Source organism: Rana temporaria, chromosome 7 (genome assembly GCF_905171775.1).
Source record: "Rana temporaria chromosome 7, aRanTem1.1, whole genome shotgun sequence".
NCBI classification, from domain to species: domain Eukaryota; kingdom Metazoa; phylum Chordata; class Amphibia; order Anura; family Ranidae; genus Rana; species Rana temporaria.
This window is the reverse complement of record NC_053495.1, coordinates 208,385,531-208,405,861: the sequence shown is the minus strand read 5'-3', so window position 1 is coordinate 208,405,861 and position 20,331 is coordinate 208,385,531. Positions and strand designations below refer to the sequence as shown.

The window sequence follows — 20,331 nt, the reverse complement described above, 5'->3', positions numbered from 1 at the left end:
GGTTGATATTTTTATTTCTACATGTCTGTCTGTTCACGTGTAACATGCGTTTTTCTGCTCTTTTCTTAGTCTTGGACGCATAATATTCAGAAGGAGAAGGAATTCTTACGGAAACTGGTGAAATGGCGTGTAATTAATGACCTCACTAGCGGCATCTGATGGAAGCGAAGGGACGTTCACCGAAAACACTAACCATTGCCAGCGCGGAACTCCCGTAACCCTCCAGAGGAAGCGCCGAAAGGCTTGCATGCCATTAGAGAGCGTCCCTGGATTTCCATGGCGGGGGGAGGGGTGGGGCGGCTCACGGACTCGGCTGCCATACAAGGAGGAAGAGTTTTTGATTATGGCGACCTGCAAACACACTATTCTCAAAGAACTGATTTTTTTTTAAAGTAGTTAGAACTTTGAATGAAGAACACTTATAATGCGTACAGGATTCACCGTGCCAAACGTACCTCGGGATTAGGTATGCGAGGTGCGGGGGCGGTACATCATGAATGTATAAAGTATTATTTTTAGGTACAAGCATGGGATCGCTGTGCGCAGGGGGTGGAGATATGGCGGGGAAATTACACTAATCCGTCTGCATTGTGACATATCTCTCTGGCTGCTTGGTGCAGACTTTAACTTATCACCGTCCAGGGTCGGGGGCATTGTTGGTGCTGCTAATAACGTAGATGGGCAAATATTGGTCTATCTATATATGTCTGTCTTTTGAGTTTATTGTTATGTTCGATTGGGATTGAGGGAGGGAGGGGGGGGAGGGGAAACTTGTATACTGTACGATCATTCAGTCAGTGTTAGAATTGCGCCGTTGAACAGTGTTTGAATCCTTTGCACCTACAAGAAGTAGAACTGTCGGCCTCGGGGGGGGGGGGGTGGTTGGTGGGACGTGGTGTCATGGCCTCTCTTACCCAGCTACAGGCTGGCAGCGTGATCTGAGCACAGAGCGGCTCCTCCGCCACAGACATATGACTCCCAGACACATCAGCAATACATTTCATATCAGTAATGACTCCTCGGCCAGCACTAGACTTTCATCACCTGTATATCGGTCCTCATTCCAGGACTGTCAAAGGGTAATTCCTGGAATTGGACGCATCATTAAACTCCATTCTGTGCCAGAAACGCTACATTGTGTCCGCCTTTTATCTTTAGCACTGTGATGTCATCGTTGGTGATTTGTTTTCATTTCCTGAGGGTTTTAGATTACTTGAAAAACAAGATGAAGGGCAGTTGTGCTCACATAACTTACACTATATTGTCATAAGTATTGGGACGCCTGCCTTTACACACTCATGGGCCCAGATTCACAGACACTGGCGCATATTTATGCCGCCGTAGCGTATCTCCTTTACGCCGACGCAGCTCAGAGAGGCAAGCACTGAATTCACAAAGCACTTCCTCCCAAACCTGCGCTGGGTTTCTCAGGCGTAAGTGGAAGTGGGCGTGAGCCATGCTAATGAGGCGTGACCCCATGCAAATGATGGGCCGAGCGCCAGACAGATACGTATCGCCAACTGCGCATGCGGCGTCCCGTGGGCGCATCTCAGTGCGCATGCTCACAATCACGTCGGAACAACTGCCTAAGATACGTCGGATCACTGCCTACGGCGTGAACATAACCTACGCCTAGTCATATTCACGTCCTACGTAAAATACGTCGGCTTGTGTTCCCTGGTGCAGCCCTTTGCATGGATGCTGCCGAGTTACACCTCCTTTATGGGGCATAACTTTACTCCGGACGTATGACTTTACGTGCACTGCGTCGGACGGACGGACGTTCGTGAATCGGCGTATCTCCCTCATTTGCATATGTGAATAGAAAATGAATGGGAGCGCCAAATACGTCCAAATATGCGCCCACTCTACGCCGGCGTAGGCAAGTTACGTCAGTTTGGATGAAGCCTATTTTCAGGCGTATCTTAGTTTCAGAGTCCGGCGCATACATACGACGGCGCATATTTGCACTTATGAGGCGTATCTCGAGATACGTCGGCGCAAGTGCTTTGTGAATCCGGGTCATGAACTTTAATGACACCCCAGTCTTAGTCCGTAGGGTTCAATATTGAGTTGGCTCCGCCCTTTGCAGCTATAAATAGCATCAACTTTTCTGGGAAGGATGTCCACAAGGTTTAGGAGGGTGTCTATGGGAATGTTTGACCATTCTTCCAGAAGAGCATTTGTGAGGTCAGGCACTGATGTTGAACGGGAAGGCCTGGCTCACAGTCTCTGCTCTAATTCATCCCCTGTCAGGTTGAGGTCAGGACTGTGTGCAGGCCAGTCAAGTTCCCCCACCCCAGACTCGCTCATCCATTTCTTTATGGACCTTGCTTTGCGCGCACTGGTCCAAATCATTTGGTGGAGGGAGGATTATGATGTGGAGTGGAGGGGGAATTATGGTGTGGGGTTATTTTTCAGGGGTCGGCCTTGGCCCCTTAGTTCCAGTGAAGGGAACTCTTAAGTTGTCAGCATACCAAGACATTTTGGACAATTTCATGCTCCCAACTTTGTGGCAACAGTTTGGGGACAGCCCCTTCCTGTTCCAACATGACTTTGCACCAGTGCACAAAGCAAGGTCCATAAAGACATGGATAAGCGAGTTTGGGGTGGAGGAACTTGACTGGCCTGCACAGAGTCCTGACTTCAACCCCATAGAACACCTTTGGGATAAGTTAAGGTGGAGACGGTGAGCCAGGCCTTCTCGTCCAACTTTAGTGCCTGACCTCACAAATGCGCTTTTGGAAGAATGGTCAAACATTCCCATAGACACCCTCCTAAACCTTGTGGACAGCCTTCCCAGAAGAGTTGAAGCCGTTATAGCTGCAAAGGGCGGGGCCAACTCAATATTGAACCCTCCGGACTAAAACAGGAATGTCATTAAAGTCCATGTGTGTGTGTAAAGGCAGGCATCCCAAAACTTTTGACAATATAGCAGTTTGTAGTGGTATACTTACCTGAGCCCAATCTTCATCCAGCGCTGTGCACAAGAGAGTAGCAGCTCTCTCGACTCTCTCTCTCTCTCCTCATTGGCTCAGAGACAGCTGCAGGAGCCATTGGCCAGTGAGGAGAGATGGAGCGGGCCGAGTTGTGCTCTGTGTGTCCATGGCGGGGCTGGGGAGTGAGTACGTACGCACGAGTGCCCCCATAGCAAGCGACTTGCTATGAGGGCACTTGTCAGAAGGGAGGAGCCAGGAGGGCCCGCAGGGGGACCTGAGAAGAGGAGGATCGGGGGCTGCACTGTGCAATACCATTATACAGAGCAGGTTAGTACAACAGGTTTGATATTTAATAAAAAAAATCCTAGGTTTACAATAATTTTAACTTCGGGATCTGGTAGACACATGGTTGTACAGGATCAATACGAATGAGGATAGGATCTGGTGTAAATACAGAAGAGGAGGGTGTTATCCTTGGAAGAGATGAACCAGCAATGAAAGTTGTGGACCTGGCTTTGGTCCTATGCAACAAAAATGGAAATTAAAGCGTCAAGAACTTCTAACAGGTCCAGATACAACTTTATTCCAGTAAAAGTCAAGGGGACAATCCAAAAAGTTTCCAACGCATCTCAAAGGTCCCAGAGTGCCTCCTTCATCAGGGCTTGAAACATAAGGACGCTAAGAACTTCTGATGCCGCAGACACACGACCGTTTTTCGGGTTCTAAAAAAGTAAGTTTTTTTTTATGTCATTAAAAACGATCGTTTGTGGGCTCCAGAGCATTTTTCACAATCTAAAAAATGGCCATTAAAAATTTCGAACATGCTCTATTTTTTCACAACGTTTTTAACGTTGTCGTTTTTAAGGTTGTAAAAAATGGTCGTGTGTGGGCATTAACGACGTGAAAAATCCCTGCATGCTCAGAAGCAAGTTATGAGACGGGAGCGCTCGTTCTGGTAAAACTACCGTTTATAATGGAGTAAGCACATTCATCACGCTGTAACAGACTGAAAAGCGCAAATCGTCTTTTACTAACACAAAATCGGCTAAAGCAGCCCAAAGGATGGCGCCATCTGCATGGAACTTCCCCTTTATAGTGCCGTTGTACGTCACTGCGCTTTGCTAGAGCATTTTTTTTTCACGATCGTGTGTAGGCAAGGCCGTTTTAATGATCGGGTTGAAAAAAACATTGTTTTTTCTAGAGCCTGAAAAACGTCATTTTTTAGAACCCGAAAAAAGGTTGTGTGTACGCGGCGTAAGAGTTTTTTTCAAGATATAGAAAAAACATAATGACCAGTGGCGGCCCATCCATACAGGGCGCAGGGGCGCCGCCCCTCTAATCTGTGTATCCAGACCCTAATCTTCATGCAGGGCACCTGAATTTCAAGGCCCGAGGCTCTAATTGGCTTCAAGTTGAACTGGATGGACTGGTGTCTTTATTCAACCTTACCAACTGTGTATATGATCTGTTTCCTGGGCCGGTGGCTTCTATATCTCAGAGGCTCCACGGTCTGCAAAAAATGTAAATTGAAGTGCTAAGAGGTCCAGATACAACTTTATACCAATAAAAGTCAGGGGGACTATCCAAAAGGTACCCAATGTTTTTTGGGGTCCAAGAGAACCCCTTTCATCAGGGCTAGAAAAAAAGAACATCTCTGTATCAATCCGATATCAATAAAGTATTGCCTCCTTGGGGTATTTTAAATATGATGCTGAGAAGGGGATATTGGATTGACACCAGATTGGTATGGAGATGTGTGTATGTTTTTTTTCCCTAGCCATAATGAAGGGGGCATTATTGGCCTCCGAAAACGTGTTGGTAATTTTTGGATTATCCCCCTGACTTATTAGAATAAAGTTGGATCTGTGTGGACCTCTTAGCAGTGTTGTGGTTGTGTGTTTCCATTTTGTAACATTATACTACAAGCCAAGGAGACGGTGGAGATCCTCTGGGGTGTGGAGGCCACCTGCCCAGGAAACAGATCATTTACATCAATACTCTATAGCAATACCAGTGAGACAGCCCTACGGGTCCTGCGATATTTTTCCACTTTCCTTAACTGGTTTAGATCCTAGACCACTCCCTCTTGGATCACGATAGAGGAATATCAGAAGATCAAATTCTGGATATGGTGTTAGTTGTGTCTCGAAAAAACCTTCATCTTGCTTGTTCTTCATTGAAAACATGTATTTTAAATACAGGCAACGCGTTTCAGTGGACAGTGCTCCACCCTCTTCAGGATTTAAATAATGTCAGCGAAACCTGACCACGATTAGGGCAGCAAAGATTCAGTCGACTGCCCTTATTTCAGACAGAACTGACATTCAGACCAGTTTTAGCAAACTTCTAGGTTTTTCCAGAAAATGCCCTGAAGAAGTGGGTGGCCTACCCCCAAAACATGTTGGCTGCATTTGGCGTTTCTGTTCAGTTAACATTTTGAAAGAAATTTCCTTGTGAGATGACTATTTTAGTCTGAGCTTTGCTGTACAGGAACTGCAAGAGGCTGTTGATACCAAGTCAAATTCAGGTACGTACACACCTGCAATCATTAATATATGTCATAATGTAATGCCTTCATTTGTGTCTTTATATCTGCCTGGAGTTCAGATGCTCCTAATACTTGTAAAAAGTCATTTAGACCAGCGGTCGCCAACCTTGGAGCACTGATGGTCCACGAGAAAATGTTAGTGGTCCCTAGGGGTTCTGCCGAAGACCAACATTGTGGCGGATGTATTTTGCTCAATGTTGTTTCCAGTGTTGTTCTCAATGCTTCATACCCCATGTCTCCTCTGTAGTTCCAGCTCCTGTGAACTCAGAGAGGGGTGCCAGGTGTAGTGCAGAGAGCCTGAGGTGAAGGAGGGGACTTCCAATGGCAGCGTTGATCACAGACTGTGGGGAGGAGCACAGAGCTCCTCCCCCCAGAGTGATCCAGGGGAAGGGGCAGAGAGCCGGAGCTTTGTGTGTATAAGACAGCAGTGTGATCCAGAAGGAGGGGTGTAGAGAGCCAAAACATTGTGTGTATAAGACAGCAGTGTGATCCAGAAGGAGGGGTGTAGAGAGCCAAAACTTTGTGTGTATAAGACAGCAGTGTGATCCAGGGGGAGGGGGCAGAGAGCCGGAGCTTTGTGTGTATAAGACAGCAGTGTGATCCAGGGGGAGGTGTGTAGAGAGCCGAAACATTGTGTGTATAAGACAGCAGTCTGATCCAGGAGGAGGAGGGTAGAGCGCCAGAGCATTCTGCATATAAGACAGCAGTGTGATTCAGGAGGAGGGGGGTAGAGAGCCAGTCAATATTTGCAGTGTTGACCCTCCTTTTTCTAGACCTCTGCAATTCTCCCCGGCATGCTGTCAATCAACTTCTGGACCACATCCTGACTGATGGCTGCCCCTCATTCTTGCATAATCAATGCTTGGAGTTTATTTTTTTGTTCACCCGCCTCTTGAGGATTGACCACAAGTTCTCAATGGTATTAAGGTCTGGGGAGTTTCTTGACCATGGACCCAAAATGTTGATGTTGTGTTTCCCAAGCCACTCAGTTATCACTTTTGTTCTATGGCAAGGAGCTCCATCATGCTGGAAAAGACATTGTTAGTCACCAAACTGTTCTTGTATGGTTGGGAGAAGTTGCTCTCGGAGGATGTTTTTGTACCCATTTTTATTCATGGCAAAATTGTGAGTGAGCCCCCCACTCCCTTGGCTGAGAAGCAATCCCACCCATGAATGGTCTCAGGATGCCCACCCATGAATGGTCTCAGGATGCCCACCCATGAATGCTTTCAGGATGCCCACCCATGAATGCTTTCAGGATGCCCACCCATGAATGCTTTCAGGATGCCCACCCATGAATGGTCTCAGGATGCCCACCCATGAATGCTTTCAGGATGCCCACCCATGAATGCTTTCAGGATGCCCACCCATGAATGGTCTCAGGATGCCCACCCATGAATGGTCTCAGGATGCCCACCCATGAATGGTCTCAGGATGCATGACACAGGACTGATGGTAGCGCTCACCTGTTCTGCCGACAAGGCTTTTTTCTGGATTCCCCAAACACTCAAAAACAGGGATTCATTCGAGAAAATGACTATACCTCAGCAGTTCAATCCTTGTACGTTTTGCAGAATATCAGTCTGTCGCTAATATTTTTCCTGGAGAAAAGTGGCTTCTTTGCTGCCCTTCTTGACACCAGACCATCCTCCCAAGTCTTCTCCTAACTGTGTGTGTCGATGTCCTCACACCCGCCTGCTACCATTCCTGAGCAAGCTCTGCGATGGTGGTGTCCTGATCCCCGCAGCTGAATCAATTGTAGGAGACAGTTCTGGCGCTTCCTGGACTTTCTTGGGCACCCTGAAGCCTTCTTCACAAATGCAGTGAAAATGTTTTTTTTTAATGGGATTAAGTTCATTTTCAAATATAAATTAAAGCTTGAGGAGGGCAAAGCCCAGAAATAACATTGATACCATACCGTATATTTTCAATGCTTTAATGGAGAACTTGAAAGCAGTAATAGGGATAGAGGGTTAGGGGAGCTTTCAGATACTATTTTTGCAGATCACTTACAGACTCCTTGAATCCAAAGACAAAACAGCTTTCTTTTAGAAGATCTTGGATACCTGGATAGGCCTCTCACACAGACCTAGCAACCGATATAGTTTCTGGACAAGCCTCTTTTACAGGACTTTGCAGCCAGTAGAACTCCTGGACAAGCCTCTCTCACAGGACTTAGCAGCCAGTAGATCTCCTGGACAAGTCTCTCTCACAGGACTTAGCAGCCAGTAGATCTCCTGGACAAGTCTCTCTCATAGGACTTAGCAGCCAGTAGATCTCCTGGACAAGTCTCTCTCATAGGACTTAGCAGCCAGTAGAACTCCTGGACAAGCCTCTCTCATAGGACTTAGCAGCCAGTAGAACTCCTGGACAAGTCTCTCTCATAGGACTTAGCAGCCAGTAGATCTCCTGGACAAGTCTCTCTCACAGGACTTGGCAGCCAGTAGATCTCCTGGACAAGTCTCTCTCACAGGACTTAGCAGCCAGTAGATCTCCTGGACAAGTCTCTCTCACAGGACTTAGCAGACAGTAGATCTCCTGGACAAGTCTCTCTCTTAGGACTTAGCAGCCAGTAGATCTCCTGGACAAGTCTCTCTCACAGGACTTAGCAGCCAGTAGATCTCCTGGACAAGTCTCTCTCATAGGACTTAGCAGACAGTAGATCTCCTGGACAAGTCTCTCTCACAGGACTTAGCAGCCAGTAGATCTCCTGGACAAGTCTCTCTCACAGGACTTAGCAGACAGTAGATCTCCTGGACAAGTCTCTCTCACAGGACTTAGCAGACAGTAGATCTCCTGGACAAGTCTCTCTCACAGGACTTAGCAGCCAGTAGAACTCCTGGACAAACCTCTCTCACAGGACTTTGCAGCCAGTAGATCTCCTGGACAAGTCTCTCTCACAGGACTTTGCAGCCAGTAGAACTCCTGGACAGGACTTAGCAGCCAGTAGATCTCCTGGACAAGTCTCTCTCACAGGACTTAGCAGCCAGTAGATCTCCTGGACAAGTCTCTCTCACAAGGACTTAGCAGCCAGTAGATCTCCTGGACAAGTCTCTCTCACAGGACTTAGCAGGCAGTAGATCTCCTGGACAAGTCTCTCTCACAGACTTAGCAGCCAGGAGCTTGTTACCTTGATTTAGATTTGTAGAACAGTTTCACAGTACCAGAACCTAAGCCGACCTGGCAGTACTGTAAGGATAGTTTAGATATAGGTGCGTCCTCCAACCGAGTCACCAGGCCCTCCTGAGAGACCAGCCTTCATCCTGGCTCTCTCCAGCAAGGGTCCTCCCCTGGATATCTTCAGCTTGGCTCAACTTCTTCCAAAAAGGCAAGACAACCTAAAGACCACCTCAGGATTAGTAGGCCCCAGACAGGCTTCTGGGCCTGCTTGCAGCAACGTGGACTCAGGCCAGGAGGACCATATCTACAATCAGTAAGACATCTAACAATCTAAGCTGCATACGGAGGTGTTGTCAGTTCACACAGTTGAAAATAACTGGTATGTCTAATATAATTATCTTTCTGTCAACACTTGTAACAAAACATAATATCCGAATGATACAGTAGGCAGCCCAATCCTGTGGCTATTTTTCCATAACTAAAAATAGAAGAAGAGAAGCAAAAATAGATGTAAAAGGGAAGATAAAAAAGAAAAGGAGAGTTGGAGAAAAGAGAAAGGAGAGGGGATAGGGAAGAGGGGGAGTTAAGTTTATTTTCATGGCAAAGTGGGACTTCATCATAAAAATTTGAAAATTAATATTTGTGTCATTCTAAAAACATTTGGCCACGGCTGTAAATTGCAAACTGGCAGCAGATATGGCGGCAAAGACTGGGGCCATTGTTGGCAGGTGGCATCTTACACACACACACACACACAGCAATGCAAGAGGACCCCCGAGTCCTCCTCATTGTTATAGAGGAAGACTGAACACAGCCCGACGTCATCGCTCATTATTCTGGAGGGAGTCTGAACGCAGCCCGACGTCAGCACTTTTTATTATGGAGGGAGACTGAACGCAGCCCGATGTCGGCACTCATTATTATGGGGAAAACGGAACGCAGCCCGACGTCAGCACTCATTATGGAGGGAGACTGAACACAGCCTGACGTCAGCACTCATTATAGAGGGAGACTGAACGCAGCCTGACGTCGGCACTCATTATTATGGAGGGAGACTGCACACAGCCCGACGTCGGCATTCGTTATTATGGAGAAGACTGAAGGCAGCCTAGCGTTGGCACTGATTATTATAGAGGAAGCCTGAATGTCGGCACTCATTATAGAGGGAGACTGAACGCAGCCTGACGTCGGCACTCATTATTATGGAGGGAGACTGCACACAGCCCGACGTCGGCATTCGTTATTATGGAGAAGACTGAAGGCAGCCTAGCGTTGGCACTGATTATTATAGAGGAAGCCTGAATGTCGGCACTCATAATTATGTGGAAAACTGAACGCAGCCCGACGTCGGCACTCATTATGGAGGGAGACTGAACGCAAGCCAGACGTCACCACTCATTATTATGGAGGGAGACTGAACGCAAGCCAGACGTCACCACTCATTATCATGGAGGAAGATTGGATGCCCCCCCGACATAGGCACTCATTATTATGGAGGGAGACTGAACGCAGCCCAACGTTGGCACTCATTATAATGGAGTGGAAACTGAATGCAGCCCGATGTTGGCACTCGTTATCATGGAGGGAAACTGAATGCAGCCCGACGTCAGCACTCATTATTATGGAGGGAGACTGCGCGCAGCCCGACGTCAGCACTCATTATCATGGAGGGAGATTGGATGCCACCCCGACATCGGAACTCATTATTATGGAGGGAGACTGAATGCAGCCCGACGTCAGCACTCATTATTATGGAGGGAGACTGAACGCAGCCCGACGTTGGCTCCTATTATTATGGAGGGAGACTGAACGCAGCCCCAACATCAGCACTCGTTATGGAGGGAGACTTAACGCAGCCCTACGTCAGCACATTATTATAGAGGAAGCCTGAACGCAGCTCGACGTCGGCACTCATTATCATGGAGGGAGATTGGATGCCGCCCCGACATCGGCACTCATTATTATGGAGGGAGACTGAACGCAGCCTGACGTCGGCACTCATTATTATGGAGGGAGACGGAACACAACCCGACGTCAGCACTCATTATTATGGAGGGAGACTGCGACGTCAGCGCTCATTATGGAGGAAGACTGCGCGCAGCCCGTGAGCACTTATTATCATGGAGGGAGATTGGATGCCGCCCCGACATCGGCACTCATTATTATGGAGGGAGACTGAACGCAGCCCCAATGTCAGCACTCGTTATTATGGAGAGAGACTGAACGCAGCCCCAACGTCAGCACTCGTTATTATGGAGGGAGACTGAACGCAGCCCAATGTCGGCACCTATTATGGAGGGAGACTGAACGCAGCCCGACGTCGGCACTCATTATTATGGAGGGAGACTGAACGCAGCCCGACGTCGGCACTCATTATGGAGGAAGACTGAACGCAACCCCAACATCAGCACTCTTTATTATGGAGGGAAACTGAACGCAGCCCAACGTCGGCACTCATTATTATGGAGGGAGAATGAACGCAGCCCCAACGTCAGCACTCGTTATTATGGAGGGAGACTGAACGCAGCCCCAACATCAGCACTCGTTATTATGGAGGGAAACTGAATGCAGCCCGACGTCAGCACTCATTATTATGGAGGGAGACTGAACGCAGCCCAACGTCGGCACCTATTATTATGGAGGGAGACTAAACGCAGCCCGACGTCGGCACTCGTTATAATGGAGGGAGACTAACCGCAGCCCGACGTCGGCACTCGTTATTATGGAGGGAGACTGAATGCAGCCCCAACGTCGGCACTCATTATTATGGAGGGAGACTGAACGCAGCCCCAATGTCATCACTCGTTATGGAGGGAGACTTAACGCAGCCCTACGACAGCACATTATTATAGAGGAAGCCTAAACGCAGCTCGACGTCGGCACTAGTTATTATGGAGGGAGACTGAACGCAGCCCCAACGTCAGCACTCATTATTATGGAGGGAGACTGAAAGCAGCCCCAACATCAGCACTCGTTATTATGGAGAGAAACTGAACGCAGCCCGACGTCGGCACTCATTATTATGGAGGGAGACTGAACGCAGTCCCAACGTCAGCACTCATTATTATGGAGGGAGACTGAACGCAGCCCAACGTCGGCACCTATTATTATGGAGGAAGACTGAACGCAGCCCGACGTCGGCACTCGTTATTATGGACGGAGACTGAACGCAGCCTGACGCCGGCACTCATTATTATGGAGGGAGACTGAAAGCAGCCCCAACATCAGCACTCGTTATTATGGAGAGAAACTGAACGCCTGACGTCGGCACTCATTATTATGGAGGGACACTGAAAGCAGCCCCAACATCAGCACTCGTTATTATGGAGAGAAACTGAACGCCTGACGTCGGCACTCGTTATTATGGAGGGAGACTGAACGCAGCCCCAACGTCAGCACTCATTATTATGGAGGGAGACTGAACGCAGCCCAACGTCGGCACCTATTATTATGGAGGGAGACTTAACGCAGCCCTACGTCAGCACTCATTATGGAGGGAGACTGAACGCAGCTCGACGTTGGCACTCATTATGGAGGGAGACTGAACGCAGCCCCAACGTCGGCACTCATTATTATGGAGGGAGACTGAAAGCAGCCCCAACATCAGCACTCGTTATTATGGAGAAAAACTGAACGCAGCCCGACGTCGGCACTCATTATTCTGGAGGGAGACTGAATGCAGGGGCATCAGCACTCATTATTATGGAGGGAGACTGAACGCAGCCCCAACGTCAGCACTCGTTATGGAGGGAGACTGAAAGCAGCCCGACGTCAGCACTCATTATTATGGAGGGAGACTGAACGCAGCCCCAACGTCAGCACTCGTTATGGAGGGAGACTGAAAGCAGCCCGACGTCAGCACTCATTATTATGGAGGAAGACTTAACGCAGCCCGACGTCGGCACTCATTATTATGGAGGGAGATTGGATGCCGCCTGATATCAGCACTTGTGTCATTTATGCACTGTCAGTGCGGCGCTCATTACTTTAACACATAAAATACACAGAGTTTCTCCCCTGTGTAAACCAATACCTTCCAGCATCTGATTCTGGCGTCACCAAGTCTCACTTGTTTAGACAATTCATGTAAATCTCATGTATAGGTAAATGAGGTTTATCCTGACTGCCAGCGTGTTTATAGCAAAGCTAATGGCTGGTATGTCGTCGTGTCTGATCTGCCACCCGGCCAGAAAAATGAGAGACGTTCACAGCAACTCGGGGTGGAGGGGAGCTCACTAGAAGGATACCGGTGTGCAAAAGAATTAAAAAAATGAGTCTGCTTTGCAGCTTTGCAACTGTAGCAGCCGTTAGAAATAATTGTGTGTAAAATCTAACAGGCTGGTTGTACCCAGCTCATTCTGGGTCAGGGTTTTGTGCATAGCGGAGCAGCTACCTCATCGAGAGCTGTTGAAAGTCATCAAAAGCTAAGCTTTTGTAAAAAAAAAAAAAAGTAGTACAGCGTTTTTCAACCAGAGTGGCCAGGCGCCCTGGGGTGCCTTTAGGTGTCTTTAGAGGCGCCCTGGCAAAATGCCTAAAAACTGCCCAACAATGTTATACAAGCCGGCGTGTGAATGAAGGATGCCTTTTATTTAACACAGGTTTTCATTATGCTCCAATACAACCTTCTAGCCGCCGGCGTCCTAGCAACCAAAGGCATCATCAGTTGATAAGGAGGATGTCAGTCACCCGCAAAGCATCCTTGTTTGACCCTCCCCTGCCCCTCTTTCCATCAGCGTTGGGGTCACATTAGCTGACTGATGGAGGGAGAAGAGAAACATTGGAACACTAGTCAGCACCAGTTTGCAAAAGTGTATTTGCTTTGGAACAATAAATCGCCTCTAACGTTGGGTGTCCTACTTGGACTTGTGGATGTTGCTGCTGCATTATGTAAAACTATTAGAATAGTTTGAACATTTTAGAATTTGCTGCCTCGAAACTGCCCATGATTTTTGAAGGGTGCTTCGAGATCGCCCATCATTTTTAAATGGTGCCTCAAGACGGTCCATCATTTTTAAAGGGTGTCTTTAGATCGCCCATTATTTTTAAAGGGTGCCCTGACACTCCATCATTTTTATTTTATTTTTTAATCAAAAAGACACTCCGTAATTTTTAAAGGGTGCCTCGACGCTGTCCATAATTTTTAAAGGGTGTCTTGATATCGCCTGTTATTTTTAAAGGGTGCCTCGACTTCTCCACAATTAGTAAAGGGAGCCTCGATACTGTCCATAATTTTTAAAGGGTGCTTTGACCCTCTATCATTTTTAAAGGGTGCCTCAAGACGGTCCATCATTTTTATAGGGTGCCTCGAAACCATCCATAATTTTTAAAGGGTGGCTCAACACTTCATAATTTTTAAAGGGTGCCTCAATGCTGTCCATCATTTTTAAAGGGTGTCTTTAGATCGCCCATTATTTTTAAAGGGTGCCTCGACACTCCATCACTTTTAAAGGGTGCCTCAAGACGGTCCATAATTTTTAAAGGGTGCTTCAAGGCGTTCCATGATTATTAAAGGGTGCCTTGACACTCCATAATTTTTAAAGGGTGCCACGACACTCCATAATTATTAAAGGGTGCCATGACACCCCATAATTTTTAAAGGGTGCCTCAATGCTGTCCATCATTTTATAAAGGGTGTCTTTAGATTGCCCATTATTTTTAAAGGGTGCCTCGACACTCCACTCCAGAATTAATAAAGGGTGCCTCAAGAGGGTCCATCATTTTTAAAGGGTGTCTCGACACGGTCCATAATTAATAAAGGGTGCCCTGACACTCCGTAATTTTTTTTTTTTTTTTTTAATCAAAAAGACACTCCGTAATCTCTAAAGGGTGCCTCGACGCTGTCCTTAATTTTTAAAGGGTGTCTTGATATCGCCCATTATTTTTAAAGGGTGCCTCGACTACTCCATAATTAGTAAAGGGAGCCTCTTTCCTGTCCATCATTTTTAAAGGGTGCTTTGACACTCCATCATTTTTAAAGGGTGGCTCAACACTTCATTATTTTTAAAGGGTGCCTCGACACTCCATCATTTTTTTTTTTTTTTTATCAAATAGACACTCCATAATTTTTAGAGGGTGACTCAAGACTTTCCATAATTTTTAAAGGGTACCTCGACACTCCATTATTTTCTAGAGGGTGCCACAAGACGGTCCATAATTTTTAGAGGGTGCCTTAACACGCCATTATTTTTATTTATTTTTTTTATCAAAAAGACACTCCATAATTTTAAAGGGTGGCTTGACGCTTCATAATTTAAAGGGTGCCTTGACACTGTTCATAATTTTTAAAGGGTGTATTGAGATCGCCCATTATTTTTAAAGGGTGCCTCGACACTCCATAGTTATTAAAGGGTGCCTCGACACTCCATAGTTATTAAAGGGTGCCTCGACACTCCATAGTTTTTAAAGGGTGCCTCGACACTCCATAGTTTTTAAAGGGTGCCTCGACACTCCATAGTTTTTAAAGAGTGCCTCGAGATCATCCATTATTTTTAAAGGGTTCCTCGACTGAAAAAAGGTTGAGAAACACTGAAGTAGTATACGGAAAGGCAAATGCTCATTGGCTACAGTGTGCAATACAAACCGACTTTTCTTCATTCAGTTACTTTGATAAACTGGGCGCAGTGAAGACTCCATCACTCCACCCGCATTGCTCAAAGCAACCCCAAGGCAGGGACAAGGCAAATAACCTTTTTTTTTTAATCAATGGTGCCCATTCACACTGGTGTCCTGTGTTTGTGTGCACTGAAAAAAAAAACATGTTGTATTGTATCTCAGTACCTCGCGATGAAACACACAGTAGGCATAAAAGTTACTTAATTAAATTTAAGTCCAAAAAAAAAACACATCAAGACATTGCAACGTACTGCAAAAAATGTATGTTGCAAAGAGATCTGAACAAATGATTGGGGGGGGGGGGCAACTACATGGCAAATGAGGTTTAATGTAGAAAAATGTAAATTAATGCATTTGAGTAGCAAAAGTCTGAATGCAATCTACACACTGGGGGGGGGGGGGGGGGGAACCTCTGGGGGATCCTAGGATGGAAAAGGACCTGGGCATCCTAGTAGATGATAGGCTCAGCAATGTCATGCAATGCCAAGCTGCTGCTAACAAAGCAAACAGAATATTGGCATGCATTAAAGTGGTTGTAACCCCCCCCCCCCCCAGGAAGTTACACCTACAGGTAAGCCTAGATTAAGCAATGCCGTATTTGCCGGCTCCCGCGCGAATGTGCGGAGTGACGTCTTCACTGCTCCGTCCAATCACAGCGGTGGAAAAAAAAAGAACCTGTTTTAAATTTTTCTTGTGGTTAAAAAAAACGATAGAAAAAAACAATCGTCTGTGGGGAAATCCATTGGTCAAAAATCCATGCATGCTCAGAATCAAGTCGACGCATGCTCGGAAGCATCGAACTTCATTTTTCTCAGCACGTCGTAGTGTTTTACGTCACCGCGTTGGACACGATCGGATGTAGGCAAGACTGATGAAAGTCAGCTTCATTGGATATCCGATGAAAAAAATCCATCGGATTAGATTCCATCAGATATCCGATCGTGTGTACAGGGATTAAGAGTGGCAAGGATGTAGAATTTCCTTCCACGGGCGGTGGTCTCAGCGAGGGGCATCGATAGTTTCCAAAAAAATATTAGCTAACCACAACATACAAGGATACCTCTGTGATGGACACAGAGAGGGCTTCTGTTAGAGAGTCTGTTAGATGTTCGGCGCCCCCACCTCTGCAGGCGCCTGGGTGCAATGCACCCTGCCTAGGATCGGCCCTGGTAATACTGACATATAATCATACACTTGATGGTCTTTTTTTCAACCTCACCTACTATGTAACTATGTTGCAATGATGCACAGACCATGGTGTATTCTATGAACAACGATGACCGTGGTGTGAATTAGACATGTGCACTGCTGAAAAAAATGTCGTTTTCGTTTCATTTGGGTTTTTTTTTTGCTTTTTTTCTGAGAAAATTGAGTACTGTCCGTGATACTTTTTTTTTAATTTGCACTAACATATACGTTTTCATGGACGAGCTTTCGGGGTGTGTCCCCTTCTTCAAGGTCCAAGCAGTACTGATTCACAAAATCACCTTAAGTATGTTGCTTTTTTTGGAAATTATGGAAATTAAAAAAATTCGAAAATTCAATTTCGGAAAAATTCCGAAATTGAAAAATTCCGAAATTTCGGAATTTAACTAGTTTGTCAAAATTTGTTAAAAATCTAGGGCCAGATTCACAAAAGAGATACGACGGCGTATCTCCTGATACGCCGTTGTATCTCTGTTTCTAACTATGCGACTGATTCATAGAATCAGTTACGCATAGATAGCCAGAAGATCCGACAGGTGTAATTGTTTTACACTGTCGGATCTTAGGATGCAGTACCGCGGCCGCCGCTGGGGGGAGTTTGCGTCGTAAACCAGCGTCGGGTATGCAAATTAGGAGTTACGGCGATCCACGTTTCCCGTCGCAAAGTTAGTCGTCGTTTTAGGTGCCCTAACTTTAGTCAGCAAACGTATTGCTGTCTAAAGTATGGCCGTCGTTCCCGCGTCGAAATTTAAAAATCAACGTCGTTTGCGTAAGCCGTCCGGGAATACGGAATTACGCTACGCGCGTCGCCGTTCGAAAAAATGACATCACGGCGCGCAAAGCACGACGGGAATTACTAAACGGAGCATGCGCAGTAGGTCCGGCGTGGGAGCGCGCCTAATTTAAATGGCTCACGCCCATTTGAATTAGCCCGCCTTGCGCCGGAGGCCGCCGGCATAGTTTTCATCGCAAGTGCTCTGTGAATCAGGCACTTGCGATGAAAACTTGCGGCGGTGTAACGTATCTACGATACGTTATGCCGCCGCAGTTCTATGTGAATCTGTCCCCTAATTCGGAACTAAATGAGTTGCGCATGTCTACTGTGAATGAAGACGTGGAAGTGGATCTGCCTCCACTCTGCATGACCGTGATTCCTGTAGATCTTGCCTCTCCATGGGGCTCTGTAACCAGAAGCGCCTCGGCCTTCCGGAGCCCAATCCCGGAAGAGAGAACGGAGATGTGCTGCGATGACTTCCAGCGTGTTTTGTGTTTTTTATGCTGCTCTTCTTTGGAAGGTTACAAGTTCATATTTATTGTCTCATCCTCATTTGCACGCCCATAGGCCCTCGTGTGTGTTTGTGTGTGCGGCGCTGGCAGGGAATGTGAGACCCGGGGCTGTGCTGAGCTGGGTGTGGATTGGGAAGGCGTTACAGGAATTTGGCACAAATGAAAAAGACGGAGAATATTCTCTGCACAGGGAGAATGACCATAGGGTGCACTCCCTCGCGTGCAAAGATCAACCTCTTGTTTTCTGAATGAATACAGGCGTATCTGAGTCATCCCCGTCTCTTGAACTGCTAAGGCAAATATTTATGGGAAAACGAATAATTCTGGGACAGGTTGCCAGGTCAGTGCAGGGAGGAGCGGTGTTTCCTGAAGGCGCGCGGGCCGCCGTCCATGTCAACGGGAGCCAGATGCAGATTAGGACTACAAAGCCGCCGCATTCGCTGGTGTATGTACACTGGAGAGAATGCTTTACCGGTTCATTTCCTTCACATCCCGAGGGCATTGCGAGTGCTGGTTATCTGGTTGTTGGGTTTTTTCGTGAGGATGCCTTGGGAAAATCAAGAGGAGATCTCAAGCCAACTGCTTGGTCCATACAGAAGGTGACCTTGGAGCAGGGGTGGTCTGTCCACTAAAGCGGTTGTATTGTCCGCCTGGTCATTTTTACCTACAGGTAAGCCTATAATAAGGCCTATAATAAGGCTTACTTGTAGGTAAAATTAATATCTCCTAAACCTGCACGGTTTAGGAGTAAACCGTACAGCGATCAAACACCGCTAATTGCTCAGTTCTTGGTCTTCGGTGAGCAGAGGGCCAGTGACTGTCTTAACTTTTAACCACTAGGGGTCCGCGCTATAGCCGAATGACGACCACAGCGCGGACCCCAGTTGCCGGGAGGCCGTCAATAGACGTCCTCCCCTTCACGCGCCCCTGCAAGGCGCGCGATGTGATCACCCGAGTCACCGAGACTCGGGTTATCACAGATCTGGTTCCGTGTAAGGGGCCGATGCCGGCAATTGGGCTACCAGCGTGAGGAGAAAAAAAAAAGCCAATCACTGGCTTAGCTGCAAGGGACATCCATCCCGAAGAGGAAGGAGGCACATCTGCCTCATCTGTGCCAATCTGTACCTCCTGCCAGTGCCACCTGCCAGTGTCCACAGTGCCACCTATCAATGCCCACAAGTGCCACCTATCAATGCCCACCATTGGTGCCACCTAGCAGTACTGCCTATTATTGTAACTTACCAGTGACGATCAGTGCTCATCACTGCCACCCATCAGTGCTCATCACTGCCACCCATCAGTGCCACCTATTAGTGCCACTTCTCAGTGCCCACCAGTGCCACCTATCAAGGCCCTTTAGTGTCATCTCTCTGTGTCACCTCTCAGTGCCCACCAGTGCCGCCTATCCGTGCCCACCAGTGCAGCCTCATAAGCGTACATCAATGAAGGAGAAAAATTACCTGTTTGCGGTTTTTATTTTTTGTTAAAAATTTGCAGAGGTGATCAAATACCACCAAAAGAAAGCTCTATTTGTGGGAAAAAATTATAAAAATTTAATTTGGGTACAGTGTTGTATGACCGCGCAATTGTCATTCAAAGTGCGACAGTGCTGAAAGCTGAAAATTGGTCTGGACAGGAGGGGGGTTTAAGTGCCCCCCGGTAAGCAAGTGGTTAAACGATATCAAGATTGTCCCATGTGGTGCTGAAATATGAAGCGTAGTCTACAGGGCCGGTGCAAGGATTTTTGTCAACTAAGGCAAAGGTGCTTTTTGCCGTCCCCCCGGCGCGCACGCACGCACGCACACACACACACACCATACATTATAAGGTGTGAATGCAGCCTTAAGCTTTAATGGATATGATGCTTAAAGTGATCGTTTAACTTATTTATATTTTACAGAGAAAGATAGCATAGATAGCGTTATTCTACATTGCGCTGTATAATGTACTATTGCTGGGATTTGTAGTCCTCTATAGCTGGTGGTATTCTCCATTGCGCTGTATAATGATTATACTACGCAATGCAGATTACCACTGACCAGTTATAGAGGAACTACAAACCCCAGCAATAATACGTTATACAGCGCAATGGAGAATACCAGCAGCTATAGAGGAACAACAAATCCCAGCATAACATTGTATAAAATGCAATGCAGAATACCAGCAGATACAGAGGACTACAAATCCCAGCATAACATTATATAAAATGCAATGCAGAATACCAGCAGATACAGAGGACTACAAATCCCAGCAATAATACATTATACAGCGCAATGGAGAATACCAGCAGGTATAGAGGACTACAAATCCCAGCAATCATACATTATACAGGCTGCTTAATATATTATTGCAGGGATTTGGTGTTTTTTTTTTTTTTTTTTAAACAAGAAACTTTAAAACAGTTCCCCCTTACCTGTTTCTGAAGCCTTGTAAGTCGCGGTGGCGGCTCTGCGGGCATGTGTCCGGACTGTGTGGTGAGCAAACCTCCCGCCTCCATTAGTAAAGAGCCCCCCACAAGCCATCCCCCATTAGTACAGAGTCCCCCATTATACAGACCCCCCCCCACAAGCCATCCCCCATTATTACAGACACCACCCTCCATTAACACAGACCCCTCCA

At 46.9% G+C, this 20,331-nt stretch overlaps 1 protein-coding gene across 4 annotated transcripts in view; it reads left to right on the top strand.

The window, feature by feature from the left end:
• The window catches only part of ST3GAL3 (ST3 beta-galactoside alpha-2,3-sialyltransferase 3), a 345,449-nt gene extending 344,316 nt beyond the window's left edge, over window positions 1-1,133 (top strand). For all 4 annotated transcript variants that reach the window (XM_040360921.1, XM_040360919.1, XM_040360920.1 and 1 more), the window contains one exon: window positions 70-1,133. In XM_040360921.1, the coding sequence (XP_040216855.1) occupies window positions 70-159 (90 nt within the window). In that variant the 3' untranslated portion in view covers window positions 160-1,133. The remainder of the gene's footprint in view (window positions 1-69) is intronic.
• Window positions 1,134-20,331: the final 19,198 nt, after the last annotated feature.